General features: G+C 37.9%; 1 protein-coding gene across 1 annotated transcript; it reads left to right on the forward strand.

The window, feature by feature from the left end:
- Positions 1–181: 181 nt before the first annotated feature.
- Positions 182–12,319, forward strand: magt1 (magnesium transporter 1). The gene is made up of 10 exons (XM_079892325.1): positions 182–337; positions 1,128–1,297; positions 3,232–3,349; positions 3,745–3,885; positions 3,966–4,106; positions 5,435–5,524; positions 6,879–6,942; positions 7,915–7,989; positions 8,064–8,154; positions 11,234–12,319. Exons 1-10 carry the CDS (start codon positions 257–259, stop codon positions 11,247–11,249), a joined length of 987 nt encoding a protein of 328 aa, XP_079748451.1. The 5' UTR covers positions 182–256; the 3' UTR covers positions 11,250–12,319.
- The last annotated feature ends 2,098 nt before the right edge of the window (positions 12,320–14,417 follow it).

Genomic DNA, 14,417 nt, shown 5'->3' on the forward strand with positions numbered 1-14,417 from the left:
TACTATACTAAACCACCTTTACCCCGTTCTACATACATACGAACAATCAGATTTTGTCTTCTTTTTTATTATTATGAAAGAGTCACCGGCAGCTTGAGGCTTTTATTTTGAAAATTCTGCCGCATTTTCGAGCTTTAGTTTTGTCGCTTGAGACTTTTATTTTGAAACGCTTCCTCTTCCGCTGAGCTCAGCCAATAGGAAGCGGACAGGAGTTGCTTCCCGCAGAACGGTCGTGGCCGCAGTGGCAGCTTCAGAAATGTTTTATAAACTTTTGATAGTTGTTTTCCTCGCTGTTAGTTTACACGGCACGCCATCAGATGGGCAGAAGAAGAAGGAGGTCAGTGGATTCGAGTGGCTTGTTATTAAGTGTTTTTTAACCCCTCATATGCACTGAGCTGACATGTTTCTCAAAGGCTGTGACAGATTCTCTCTGTCTCTAAAGCAGATTAAATGGCACATTAATGTTTACTTTTGTGAGAACACTGACTGTGATCCATCGAACTGTAAATCACCTCGAATGAATTTTTGCTCTCGGTTTAATTCAATGTATTATGAGCTGACACACTTGGCCTGTATGCAAACTAAGCTAAGCTTCCTGATGTGACTGCAGCCTCTGAACTGAGCTGACTGAACACACACTTCTGCTTGTGTTGCTCATGTAAGACAATCAACCTGTGCTGAGTGTCCTCCTGTGAACCAATGAGTGGATGATATATTTATATTTATTTATATATATATAGATATATATGAATGAAGACCATCGATGCAAAAGCCTCTAAAAGCCACCTCTGTCAAAAGTGAGATGATAATATTGAGTGAATGCTCTCCGCACATAGTATACATTCATCAAATACTTTCACTTCAAACTCACTAAATCCCTGGCTTAGCCCGTTCAGAAATGCTGGTACTTGGGTAGAAACATATACATAAGAGCCCTGATAAAAATGATAATATTACACAAAAACTTTTGACGGACTAAGAGGCTTTTGCATCTGAAGTCTTCATATATATATACGTGTGCAACAAAGACAAAGAACATGAGTTACTCGGTGAGGACTGAACCTGTGCTGAGTGCGCTCTGTGTTAATGGCAGGTGTGTGTGTGTGTGTGTGTGTGTGCCCCTGCAGACCCTGCTGTCAGAGAAGGTCAGTCAGTTGATGGAGTGGACCAGTAAGCGTGCCGTGATCCGGCTGAACGGAGAGAAGTTCAGGAGGCTGATCCGAGCTCCTCCACGCAACTACTCCGTCATCATCATGTTCACGGCGCTGCAGACTCAGAGACAGTGTGCCGTCTGCAAGTAAGTGTGTGTGTGTGTGTGTGCTAAATATTAGACAAAGACCGTAAACTTAAAGGAGTAGTTCACTTCAGAATTAAAATTCCCTGATAATATCCTCATCCTCATGTCATCCGAGATATTCATGTCGAAAAGAAATGAAGGTTTTTGAGGAAAACGTTGCAGGAGTTTTCTCCATATAGTGACTTCAACGGTGTTCAACGGGTTGAAGGTCCAAACGTGAGTTTCAGTGCAGCTTCAAAGTCTCGACACGATCCAGCCGAGGAATAAGAGTCTAATCTAGACAAACCATCGGCCATTTTCACACAAAAAAAATGTATATATATATTTATACTTTTTAACCACAAATGCTGGTCTTACACTAGCTTTGCATTACTTAATCACTTTGGAAAGGTCACGCTTGACGTAGGCGCTTATCGATAATTCTTCATATTTGAAAGCCGATAACTGATATATATAAGCTGATAAATCTAAATCCCAAGTTTTAAAATAATTTTTGAGAAACTGATTACAAAAATCTCACCATTAAAAGCCATGACCCAAGCACACAATAATGATGTTCTCATCACTTTATGCAGCCTATATGACAGACGTGCACTGAACTGTATTGTCCTTTATTATTTCAAGCAATTCAAAACCATCATGGAGAACAGTGCGCATCTGAAGTGTCATGACTGGATTTAATCCAATATTTATCGGCTTTAATATATCGGCCTCATTTTTTATCGGGCCGTTAACATTAAAAATGAACATTTATCGGCCGATATCGATATGGTGGCCGAAATATCGTGCATCCTTAAAAATGAATACCCGTGACTCCTGTCGATTCATTGATGTCTTAAGTGAAATGATCGGTCGGTTCAAGAAACTGAACATTATTACCTGTAAAAAATAAGCCATGTTGTTTTATCTCAAACTGAGGGTAACTTGCATAATATGAATCAGCAAAGACCACAGTTTCAGCTAAAGATCTTCTTTACTGTTCATCTGAAGAGTAAAAGTCACTTACATCTTGGGTGGCCTGAGGATGAGTAAATGAACAGCAAATTAAAATTTTTAGGTGAACTATCCCTTTAAATAAAAGTTTAAAACGTCAACAAACTGAAATAAGTTTGAGTTGAAGTACTAAAATGACAAAAAAAAAACTTTGTATTTCACTATAAATGAAAAAATAATAAATGAAAGCAAAGTGGAACGATAGAAGCACATACACAATTACTGAAACTTAAACTAAAATGGAAACTGACAAATATAAAAATAAAAGCTAATTCAAACTTGTTATAAATACTCTGATATTATAAATGATGCTAAAGCAACAGTGCAGTGTAGTGCACTTCTGTTGCTCAGCGGCTTACCTTAAGCGTGGAGCTGGCAATTGACAATATTAATTATATTATATTATAACTATGCACTTAGATAAAAAAAATATAATTGTTAAATACAATGCACTTATTGTGTTGATGATGTATTGCATATCTTACAGAAATTAATTGCAGATGTAATTAGATGCAGGTACTTTATTTTACAGTGTCCTCCTTACACGTTACATGTAGTTACTATAGTAATAACTATAAATTACATGCAACTAACCCTCAACAAACCCTAATCCTGTAGTAAGTGCATGTAGTTCATTAATATTACTCAGTACATGCAAGTCAAGTGGATGTGCACATGATGGCCAGTTTAAGTCCACCAGAACGCAAGTGCACATGAAGTCATTCGAGACTGTCATTTTTCCAAGCAATGGCAGACGAGTCGAGCATTCGAAAACCAAAGCTAGTCTTTATTTGTGCATTTATATTTGTGGTTGCTGCACAAAAATGACATGCTACACATTTAAACCTAAAACCTGTGCACTAAAGTAACTGCATTAAACAAACTTGATATTTCTGTACGGGAAAAGTCATTTTTTTGTGTTTTGTTATTTTGTTTTTCAGACAGGCGGATGAAGAGTACCAGATCCTGGCCAACTCTTGGCGTTACTCCAGTGCATTTACTAACCGGATATTCTTTGCAATGGTGGATTTTGATGAAGGCTCGGATGTTTTCCAGATGGTAACCATCCTGAATTTATTTTTACCTTTGAACTCCACCTCATACCTTACTCTTTTAAAGTGAACATGAAGGGGCATTTTCAATATGTGAAATATTTCCAAGAGAAAAACAAAGTCTCTGGCAGGACTTTATATTCTGGAAAGTGCTTGGATGTGCAGATACACACCTGAATAGAGCCAGACCTAAATGTGATGACTATAGCTAGAATACGCCGGTTGGTTAACATTAAAAGTAAAAGTAAAGTTGTTTTAGAGGGAAAGCAAGATATTACATCAATAAGACCAGTAATAAGAAAACAAATGGGGATAATTATGATTCATGGTGGCATTAAGAAGTGTGAAAATTCTTGTAATAGCACCGTCATTCTGTTTATGCTCTGTTTATGTCCTCTTCAGCTCAACATGAACTCGGCTCCAACATTCATCAACTTCCCGGCCAAAGGCAAGCCCAAGCGCGCGGACACGTACGAGCTGCAGGTGCGAGGCTTCGCCGCGGAGCAACTGGCCCGATGGGTGGCGGACCGCACAGACGTCCACGTGAGACTCACACACACACACACACACATGGCTTCAGAAGAGTCACGTCAGTGTTTGACAGGCTGGTGTGTGTCCTTCAGATCCGGGTGATCCGGCCTCCGAGCTACGCCGGGCCGCTCATGCTGGGTTTGCTGCTGGCGTTCATCGGCAGTCTGGCTTACTTACGCCGAAACAACCTGGAGTTCCTGTTCAACAAGAACGTCTGGGCCTTCTCTGCACTGGTGGGACCTTTATGTTTCATAACAGGGATGCAGCGACACGAAAATTCAGAATGCACTTGGCCAAAAATTAAAATAAATAATGAATTAATCTAACTTATTTGATAACCATTACTTGAATAGCTAAAACTGAGTTGTGCAAACATTTAAATCGCACATAAGGCAGTTTTTATGTCAACGTTTGGATAGCAGAATTGTTTCTTCTTATTCAGCTTTTTGGTGAATTCTAAACATTTAAATGACAATAAACTGTAATAACTTGTTTTCATGACAGATTTATTCAAACTTACATTAAATAGGCTATTGAAGACATCACTCACAGGTTTAGCAAAAATATAATTAGTATGTAATACTGTGCCTATATTTAGCCAAATGCTGCTTTCTAGAGTTATTTTTCCTAGCTAACTAATGAGTTCGTGGAAGTTGAATAGAGCTTCCTTGAGGTAAATGTAACGTTAAGTAAAGCCTACAAGCTGCTTTAGTGACGTCTCTCCCCGGTTTAAACACTGATTGAGCGATTACATGAGACGGGATTCATTTCAGTACATTATACTGTATCTTTCAACATGCCTTCTAATGTTCATCCATGTTCATTTCGTGCTGTAACTAGTAGTTCAAAGACACGTACCCCCAGTCTTCATGGCACTGTACCGCCTTTCAGAATGTTTGGTCGGAAGTTTCGGAGAAATTGTTAATTATTCTTCAGATTAAAGTATCATTAGCGTTTATCAGGAGATTGACGCCACACCTCACTGTGTGAAGTTAGTTTATATTGCTCTACTATCTGCTTAGAAAACTAATCTTCAACACTGGAAAACTAAACAATTATTAAATATTAATCATTGGTTAAATTTACTATTAGAACACATGGCGATTGAGAAAATGGCCGCCGTAGCAAGAAAAAGCATGAGAGGCTAATTTGAAGAGTTCCCTTTATAATAATAATTATTATTATGAATTATTATAGGCTTTTTGGGGGGTAGAGGAGTGAGTGTGTCTTGATGTCTGTGAAAACCCTATCTACACATTGTCATTGTCATTGAAATTGTTGATACCGGCTATATACTAGATGTCATTAAAGACATGACTTTATAATTTAGGTATTAATTTCTCTATTTTTGAATGTGTAAACTATAGATTACATTGAGTGATTGGCAGCTTTTTTTTCTCTTGTTTATTTATAGTCTTTTTTATCTTGTATTCTATTGTATTGTTGTAAAAAAAAGAATGTAAAAATCCAGTTAACATGAACAATCCCCCTCCTTCTCTCTCTCTCTCTCTCTCTCTCTCTCTCTCTCTCTCTCTCGCGCTCTCTCTCTCTCTCTCTCTAGTGTTTTGTTTTGATCATGACATCGGGTCAAATGTGGAACCACATCCGAGGACCTCCATACGCTCACAAGAACCCGAACACTGGCCAAGTGGTTGGTTACACTCTTTACCTCACGTTTGCTTTTATATTTTAAAGACATGAAATGGCTTGACAATCACCTGTTTTAAATCATTCTAGAGAGCGTTTGATTGAACAAAAGTTCAGTCCTCAGTATTTTTGCTCCAGTTTCCTAGAGGAGAAAGACTTTGGGCCCTATCTTGCACCCAGCGCAATTGACTTTGTACACCGACGCATGTATCATTCCTATTTTGCACCCGACGCACAGCGGACTTTTCCCTCCACAGACGCACGTCGGTAAATTAGAGAATGAACTTGCGCTCCCGGGGGCGGTTCAGCGAAAAGAGGAGGCGTGATCCGGCGCAAACGTTCCCTGGTGCTATTTTGCAGTTTCAGAAAACAATTCCGCCACAGACCAGGAAAAACCTAGTCTAAAGTCTGTGGCGCGTTATTCAGATGCTATTTTAAGGGCGCATGCTTGGCCATAATGTAGTGTGTGCACAACACGCATACACTTTGCTTCTCTCATCTACACTCAGACGCAGCAGTTGCCATTTTTGCAAACCATACATAATTACAACGAAAAATATTACCACACGAGGGAAATCATTGTGGTGTCCATGAAGATGTGAAAAATAGGCATAAATCTAGCTTACACATTTACCCAAATTATCATACGCCTGTTTAACCGAAGCTTATTTGGGTGTGTTTCTCCATCCCCAATGTCACTTCTCTGTGTTTTACGGCCCTGACGAGAACGTCGGTCTCCTCGGCTGTGAACCGCTCCTGGCAAATCCGCGGTATAATAGCAATCCGCCATGGAACAAGCGCGCCTGCTCTTAAAGGGAATGTGAGATGTCGCTCTGATTGGTTTATTTCACGTTACGCCCAAACCACACCTATGAGTAATGAAGCTACTTCAGACCAACCCATTTTAGATTTGCGTCGGGTGCAAAAGTCATTTATCCCGCCGGTATAATAGCAACAGCGCCTGAGACCCGCCCACAAAGTTACTTGCGTTTCAGATCGTTAAAATAGGGCCCTTAAACTCTTAAATGTGTGCATTTGATGAAAGTTTATTTTGTCATCTTGCATAAAGCTAACATCCATAGACTAAAAGCCACAAATCTTCCTAATGTTCCTTGAGGGTCACTTGATATTAATAAAGTTTTTGCACAAAAAAAAAAACGGTTCTGTATTTGCAAAACATGGTAATTCCCCACCCTCAGTCAGAAAGGCTTGTTTCTGGTGCTTGTCAGTAAACATCCACAGTTATGACTGATAACATCACAGCCCCCTCAGGTCTCAAACTATCTCTTTAAGTTCTCACATCTACAGGTTTTTATATCACATGATAATCCACCGTATATGTCTGTCTTTGATTTCAGAGCTACATCCACGGCAGCAGTCAGGCTCAGTTTGTGGCCGAGACTCACATCGTCCTTCTCTTCAGTATCCTTCACAGCCACTGCGCTCAGATCAGTTACACTGCGCCAGCGCAAACCCTCTTTTAGCATTTAAAAACCACTGTCAGGATTTACTAAAGACATGCAGTGTAAAATTAGCGCTGAACATGTGTGGACTGGGTTATTTTTGCGGCTGATTTTGTTGCACATGCATTTGTAGGAGTTTCCCTTTCAGAGGCAAAATTCATGGGAGGAGAGAATTTAAATTATCATGCAAAATGATTTACTAAGGTTTGCACTCGTCAATTTACTGGTGTTTGCACCATTATTTACCGTCCAAAATAAGCATGTCTTAAACCAGATGCAAATTGGTGTATTGCGTTGGTCATTATGGAAATGATCTGCTGTGTCTGTCTTCTTTAATGTGTGTGTCGACAGTAGATCATGAGCAGAACTTTCCTCTCGCTCTCACACTAATTTGCCCTGTTTAGTAAATCTGGTTAGTGAGATCAGTGAGATTTAATGTTTTTGGAAGAAGTCTCTTCTGCTCACCAAGGCTGCGTTCATGTGATCAAAAGTAAAGACAGTAATATTGTGAAACATTATAATTTACAATTTCTGTTTTTATTCCTGTGATCAAAGCTGAATTTCCAGCATCATTACTCCAGCCTTCAGTCACATGATCCTTCAGAAATCACTCTCATATGATGATTTGATGCTCAAGAAACATTTATGAATATTATCAATGTTGAAAACAGTTGATACATGATACTTTTTCAGGATTCTTTGATGAATGAAAAGTATAAAAAAGCATTTATTTAAAATAGAAATCTTTTGTAGCATAAAACTGTCGCTTGATTTAATATGTCCTTGCTGAATAAAAGTATAATGACAAATCTTACCGACCCCAAACGTTTGACCAGTAGTGTAGCTCTACACACAGATGTATATCATCTGTTCTGATTGGCCCTGGCTTTATTCGCACACATCATGAACATGATCCTGAACCCTGATCCAGATGCTGCTGTGACTCTAGGAATGGTTCTGCTTCATGAGGCTGCGACCTCTGACCTGGACGTCGGGAAGAGGAAAAGTATGCTGTCAATCCACCAGTTCTGCATAGACTACAGTGAGAACCGGTTTAATGTGTGTCATGTTTGTCTCCAGTCATGTGTATGGCAGGAATCGGGCTGGTGGTGCTGTTCTTCAGCTGGCTACTGTCCGTCTTCAGGGCCAAATATCACGGATATCCCTACAGGTGAGACCGTTAGTCCATCATTAGCCCAATAATCCCATTGAAATAGCAGTGCAAAGAGAGTCTGGGAGCACTAATGAAAAAGCTTCTGTAATGCAGGTTGTTGTTTATATTGAATAATTTGAGTAAAATGTTTAATTGAGAAATGAACATGAGTTTGATAGTGTCTTAGTGTTTGCTCCGCTGCTGTTTGGCCTGAGCTGAATGCACTAAACCTGATTGATTGATTTGATTTCTTTTATTTTCACAACAAAAACATAAAAAACAGTGTTATACATTTCACAAAAAGAATGTGATGGACAATTGGCGAAAAACCCTCAAGGGGCTTAATTAGTGACAATCTCCATAGAAACAATTATGATGATCGTGATTTGAGATGTTCCTACGATCATCTCGACCTTCACTGATGAGTGTCATGTGATCAATAGGCGCGTTTCCATTACAGATTTGCGCAAAACTTTTGCGTTTTTTTTTTTTTTTTTTTTTTTTCCTAAATGTCGACAAAAAACTATTGCGAAATGACGGCGTTTCCATTAACCGATGTTATGCGACTAAAACTTCATTTTTTTCTCTCGCGATCAGTAAAATCATTCCAAAATGGAGGTTTATGTACTATATCCCAGCCACTGCACTGGCCATTATTATTAATCGAAGGAGATGTATGTGTGTTTTCCAAGCATTAATGGTAAGGAATGACCCTTATTATACCCGTGAGCGACACATATGAGGTGTTTCTGGGTGTTTCTCCCTCAGATCTGCTCTGAGGTCTTGATTGTGGCATTTTTTTTGAGGTTTAGAATCCATTGTTGCTGTAATTATTTAGTCTTTTATGAATTCTTAAGAACTCTGTCTCGTATTCTGCCCAAACACACCGCGTCGTCTACGTCAGGTGACCTGTAAATGTGCAAAAACTGTTTCCATTGCATTCCATTGTTTCGAATTGCCTGAAAAACCACCTCATGCGAGCGTAAAAACTTTTTTGCGATAAATGGGAGTTTTTCGCGAAAATTGCGTGTTTCCATTAAGCGTATTTTCAATTCGCAATTTCAATTTGCGCAGTTTGAAGGGCAATGGAAACGCGGCTAATGTCTCTAGTTCACTTACATTTCATTAGTGACCCAGAAATGGTGCAGAATCTTGAAAACTTCAGATTGTACTTCCGCATTTTTGCATCCCCGCCCACAGAGCGTCGGATCGGCAGAGGGTTATTAACAGAACAGTTATTGTAGATTATGGTCAAAATGGATCACTATGATAACAGCTTTCTCAGCGGTTTGCTACAGTGTTTTGCTTCGGTGGATTTGACAGAACGGCAGTTTCTTTCCGTTTTTCCCTCTGTTTGTTTATGCTCATCCAGTTTGAAATGTTGACTACACAAAGGTTTTCGCTGCGTTCTCTTTGCAGCCTTTAGCCGCTGCCTACAACACACTGGATCCTTCACTGGAAACCGAATCTAACTCGCTTCCGCTAAACCTGTACTCTTTCAATCCTTGCACTGGGAACAATACAAGTCGAGATCATTGTCTAAAAGTTTGCTAAAAAGTATTTCCTACTAAAGCAAGGCGGTAATTTGCTGCGTCCCAATTTGCCTACGTATAACACTCCCTAAAAGAATTTTTGTGGAAAAAAGTACATACTTTTGAGTAGACAAGTTTTGTGACAAACGTGCATCCTGTCACCATTACCTGCCCTGTCAATCATCTTGTCAGAGTTCAAATCCTCCACATTTCATATTATTTATTTTACTACTGTATTGTAGAGAAAAGAAGCACGTTGATCTGCCAGTCGTGGGTCTTTCATGCAGGAACTCTCCTCAAGTGTTTGTATAATGATGCATTTAAAAGTTAATGGGCTAACAGAGCTTTATACAAGTTCACAGTGTTGTTGCAGAGGAAATATAATGTGGATAGCATTAAATAAATATTTTTTCTCAGGTTAAATGTTGATTTATTAGTCACTCAAACCTTATCTAAACCCCTCTATTCAACCGCCGGTCGCGCACATCCGCCATGTTTGTAGTTTATTAAAACTTTTTATTCGTGTTTGTAGTTCTGAATCAAATCCTCCTCCAAGTGCAATGGATTATGGGCAATATTAGGTGTTAGTGAGCACGAATCCACACTTCAAAAATCTACCGCAAGTAGTGGACCATCCGGGGACTTCTGGGATACTCTTTTCAACACACTATGCTGTGGAAGAAACAGTAATCTCACGTATTGTTTGGGATGGATAGTATGTGCATTGGGACACAGGGCTTGACTCCAGAGCAGACTGGTGGGAGTGGCCTTGGATGCAACATGCCCAGTGCATTATGGGTGTTGAAGTTTTCAATAACACTTTATTTTACAGTGTCCTTGTTACATATGTTACATGTACTTACCATAGTAATAGCAGTAAATTATGCATAATTCCATGCACCTAACCCTATTAAGTACATGTAGTTTATCAATATTACTCAGTACTTATAAAATTACACTGTAACAATGATACCTACAAATAAAGTTGAACCAAGTTTTCCTAACTATTTGCCAAAAGGGAAGACAACAGCCTTTTTCTCTCTGTTTTCTCTAGTCAGGTCGCACCAATTTAAAAAAATAAGTTAATAAAAATAACAAAAAAGTATCAAAAAAACAGTTTTATTGAATGCCCATTTTGCCAGCGGTGAAGAACCACTTTAAATTGAGAGTAAAGACAATCTAATGTTAAAAAAATATATATATTTAAAATAAATGTTGCTGGAAACAAAGAATGCTGGAAAAAAAAATCTATCACTGTTTCCACAAAAACTGAAAATTCAGCTTTGCCATCACAGGAATAAATTACAGTCGTTACAAACAGTTATTTTAAATGGTAATTGTTCAATATTAAACTAAATAATAATTAAATATTACTGTTTTTACTCCATTCTTTGAACCAATAAGCACAGCCTTGGTGAGCAAAAGACACTTCTTTCAAAAACATGTTTAAAAAAATCTTACCGACCCCAAATTTTTTTTTTTTTTGTATTTGTATTGAATTATAATTTAGAAATGTACTGGACTTCATTTCCTCTCTAACATAAACCCCTGTTGTTTGTGTGCAGCTTCCTGTTTGGCTGAAAGAGGACCGCTGGAGGAGCGCTGGGAAATATTAATGCGCAAAGTGCCTTAATGTTTAAAATGAGTGATTGATTTGGTAAAGATCTGCTCGACCCTGTATGTGCCTTCTTGCTTTTTTTTAATATATGTTAAGGATTACATTTTAAAGTTTTTAATGAAAGTTTGTTCACTTCATTGGATGTCTCTCCCTGATTGGTCTAGTCTAGGGTAACGTGGTGTGGGTTACGTGTGTGAACACAGAGGTTAAACTCGCTCGCGAATGAGGTTTTATTGCTAATCAAATGTACAGTTTTATATTGAATTTGGTTGGGTCAGAATGCGTAGATTTGGAAGACGCACAAAGGCAAGCAAGGTGTTTTCAATTCTACCTCATAAATGTGCATATCAAGTGTCCAAAGTCGAATCCAAGCGGTTCCGGGGCTTCTGGGGTAGTTGAGTGTGAGATGAGGAAACCTCAGGGGGAATGAACGTGTCTTAATGCGGAGAGTGTTTGCTCTTGTCTTGCCTCAGGTGATGATTTCTGCCATTAAAAGTGCCTTGATTGCTCGTTGCATTGTATTTCTTTTGATTGGTTTCTCTTCCAGGTGTACATCTATGCTGACAACTTTCTCATTCTGCTTTGAGTCACTCGGTTGGTCTCTTCAAAGTGAAATAATGCAATAATATTAGATGCGCCAAGTAGGGCTGTGCAACGATTAATCGCATCCAAAATAAAAGTTTTGTGTTTGTTATATGTGCATAATTATTTTGTATATATAAACACACATGCATGTATATATATTTACGAATTTTTTATACATAAAATATGTATATATTATATAAATATATGGTATATACATGCAAATGTTTCTTAAGTATACATGCTTGTGTGTGAATTTATATTTACAAGTTTGGGGGCGGGGCTTCCTGGTGAGGCAACCAATAGCAGATGAGGGGTGTGTTTGTAAGAATTATATGTAAATAAAAAAGTTTGGAAAAAGTAATGATTCTTCTTGCACATGTATAGCCTATTGTGTATAAAACTGCTAAGATCTATGGAAGCTTGTTTCCGCCATAAAATAAAACATTTTAAAAGATAATTGCGACTTTTTATCTCACAATTGCGAGTTTACATCTCGCAATTCTGACTTTATTTCTCAGAATTGCGAGATATAAAGAATTGCGTGAAAAATTCGCAATTGCGTGTTATAAAGTCAGAATTGCGAGATATAAACTCGCAATTGCGTGTTATAAAGTCAGAATTCTGACTTTTTTTCTCGCAATTGCGACTTTATATCACGCAATTCTGACTTTATAACACACAATTGCGACTTTATATCACGCAATTCTGACTTTATAACACATAATTGCGACTTTTTATCTCGCAATTCTGACATCTTTTCTCAGAATTGTGAGATATAAACTCACAATTGTGAGATATAAAGTCCAATTCTATTTATTTATTTTTTTTACCTCAGAATAGTTTGTATCTCACAATTCTGACTTTATAACACGCAATTGCGACTTTATATCACGCAATTCTGACTTTATTTCTCAGAATCGCGACTTTATATCTCGCAATTGCGACTTTATTTCTCAGAATTGCGACTTTATTTCTCACAATTCTGACTTCATATCTCGCAATTCTGAGAAAAAAAGTCACAATTCTGACTTGATACATCGCAATTGTGAGAAAAAAAGTCAGAATTGTGAGATAAAAAGTCGCAATTATTATTATTTATTTATTATTCAGTGGCGGAAACAAGCTTCCATAAAGATCTGAGAAGTCAAATCCACTCATGGAATGAAATATGCATGAGTACTTCAGATTACTATTTTTAATGGATGCTATTGTAGTGTTTCACACTTATTTCCTTGCACGTCTGCTGGTCGTCTCAGCTGTGGTAAGTCCCAGGCTCTGAGTTGCGAAAATGCCTTCAGTGTAATGGTTTTCTTCAAATGATGTTTGCACGGCTGCTGTCTGGCCAGTAGAGAGCAGTGCCGCCTCTCTGAACATCTCCATACTGAATTACACTTCAGAAACCATGAGTCATGGAAGAGAAAAAGGCCTTTCTGATGTTTTCTCCCTTCCTATTTTCACCAACCATCATTCTTGAGAAGAAAGTAAATAGGATGCCGAAATCGACAAGTCGTAGCAACGAAGCATAAGCTTAACACTCCTGTCAAGAACACGAAGGGATAAAACTAATGTTGAAATTAGTAATTATTAATATATATAGTCCAGTCATTTTAAGCCAAAATGGGGGTCAACCTTGAACAAATTGCAACAGAAGCAAACTCAACTGATTTTGTATCCTCAATATGTCCTGAGTAAGGAAAAAATGTCCTGAAGAATCCCATTAGGGGAAAGTTTTGAAAAAGACCCAAATATAGCCAGGTGAAAATGTCTTGTTGAATCTTGTTGACATATAACAGTAAAATACTTAATATTAAGGTCTGAATGGAACAGTCCAATGGACCCAGCCCCAAACCCCATCTCCTAATAATTAATAAAGGCTGGTCTCTAAAGTACTTCTTCCTGCCTCTATGTATTAATGCTCATGGGTAGCCTAAATGGGTTCCATTCAGACCTTAAGTATTTTACTGTTACGTGTCAACAAGATTCAACAAGACATTTTCACCTGGCTAAACCCAATGTTTAGATCTGTTGTGGTATTTATGCAAATTAGCACATACATAATTAGATGTCCATCTTAACAAACGATTTCAAAAAACTTGTAATACAATTTTTGTTTGTCTTGATGTAAGTAATCAACTCAGTAATTTTCATGGTGATATCTAAAGGTTAAAATCTTTACTCTATTCACGTGAGAGAAAGAATGAATAGGTGTATGAATAGGCTAAATTTGGGTCTTTTTCTAAACTTTCCCCTAATGGGATTCTTCGGGACTTTTTTTTCTTACTCAGGACATATTGAGGATACAAAATCAGAATGGTTTTGGTTTTTACTCAGAAAATACAAAATGACTGGACTAATACCATTGACTTGTGTTTAGAGAATGTACATTACCCCATTGGTAATGTCTTGTTTTTTTAAGCATAAATTTACCAATAACAAAAATTATTTGACAATAAACTTAATTTTAAAGACAAAATCAATTGAAAACAAATCGTAATATATTGCAAAATTTTGCTTCTCAAGTAAATTCACCCTATATTAAGGGTATT

Source organism: Squalius cephalus (assembly GCF_949319135.1).
Source record: "Squalius cephalus genome assembly, chromosome: 14".
Taxonomy (NCBI): domain Eukaryota; kingdom Metazoa; phylum Chordata; class Actinopteri; order Cypriniformes; family Leuciscidae; genus Squalius; species Squalius cephalus.

Coding starts and splice junctions, on each gene's coding strand:
- magt1 (XM_079892325.1), top strand. CDS start 257: ATGTTTTATAAACTTTTGATAGTTGTTTTCCTCGCTGTTAGTTTACAC. Junction 1,298..3,231: donor AGACAGTGTGCCGTCTGCAA/GTAAGTGTGTGT, acceptor TTTGTTTTTCAG/ACAGGCGGATGAAGAGTACC. Junction 7,990..8,063: donor GGACGTCGGGAAGAGGAAAA/GTATGCTGTCAA, acceptor GTTTGTCTCCAG/TCATGTGTATGGCAGGAATC.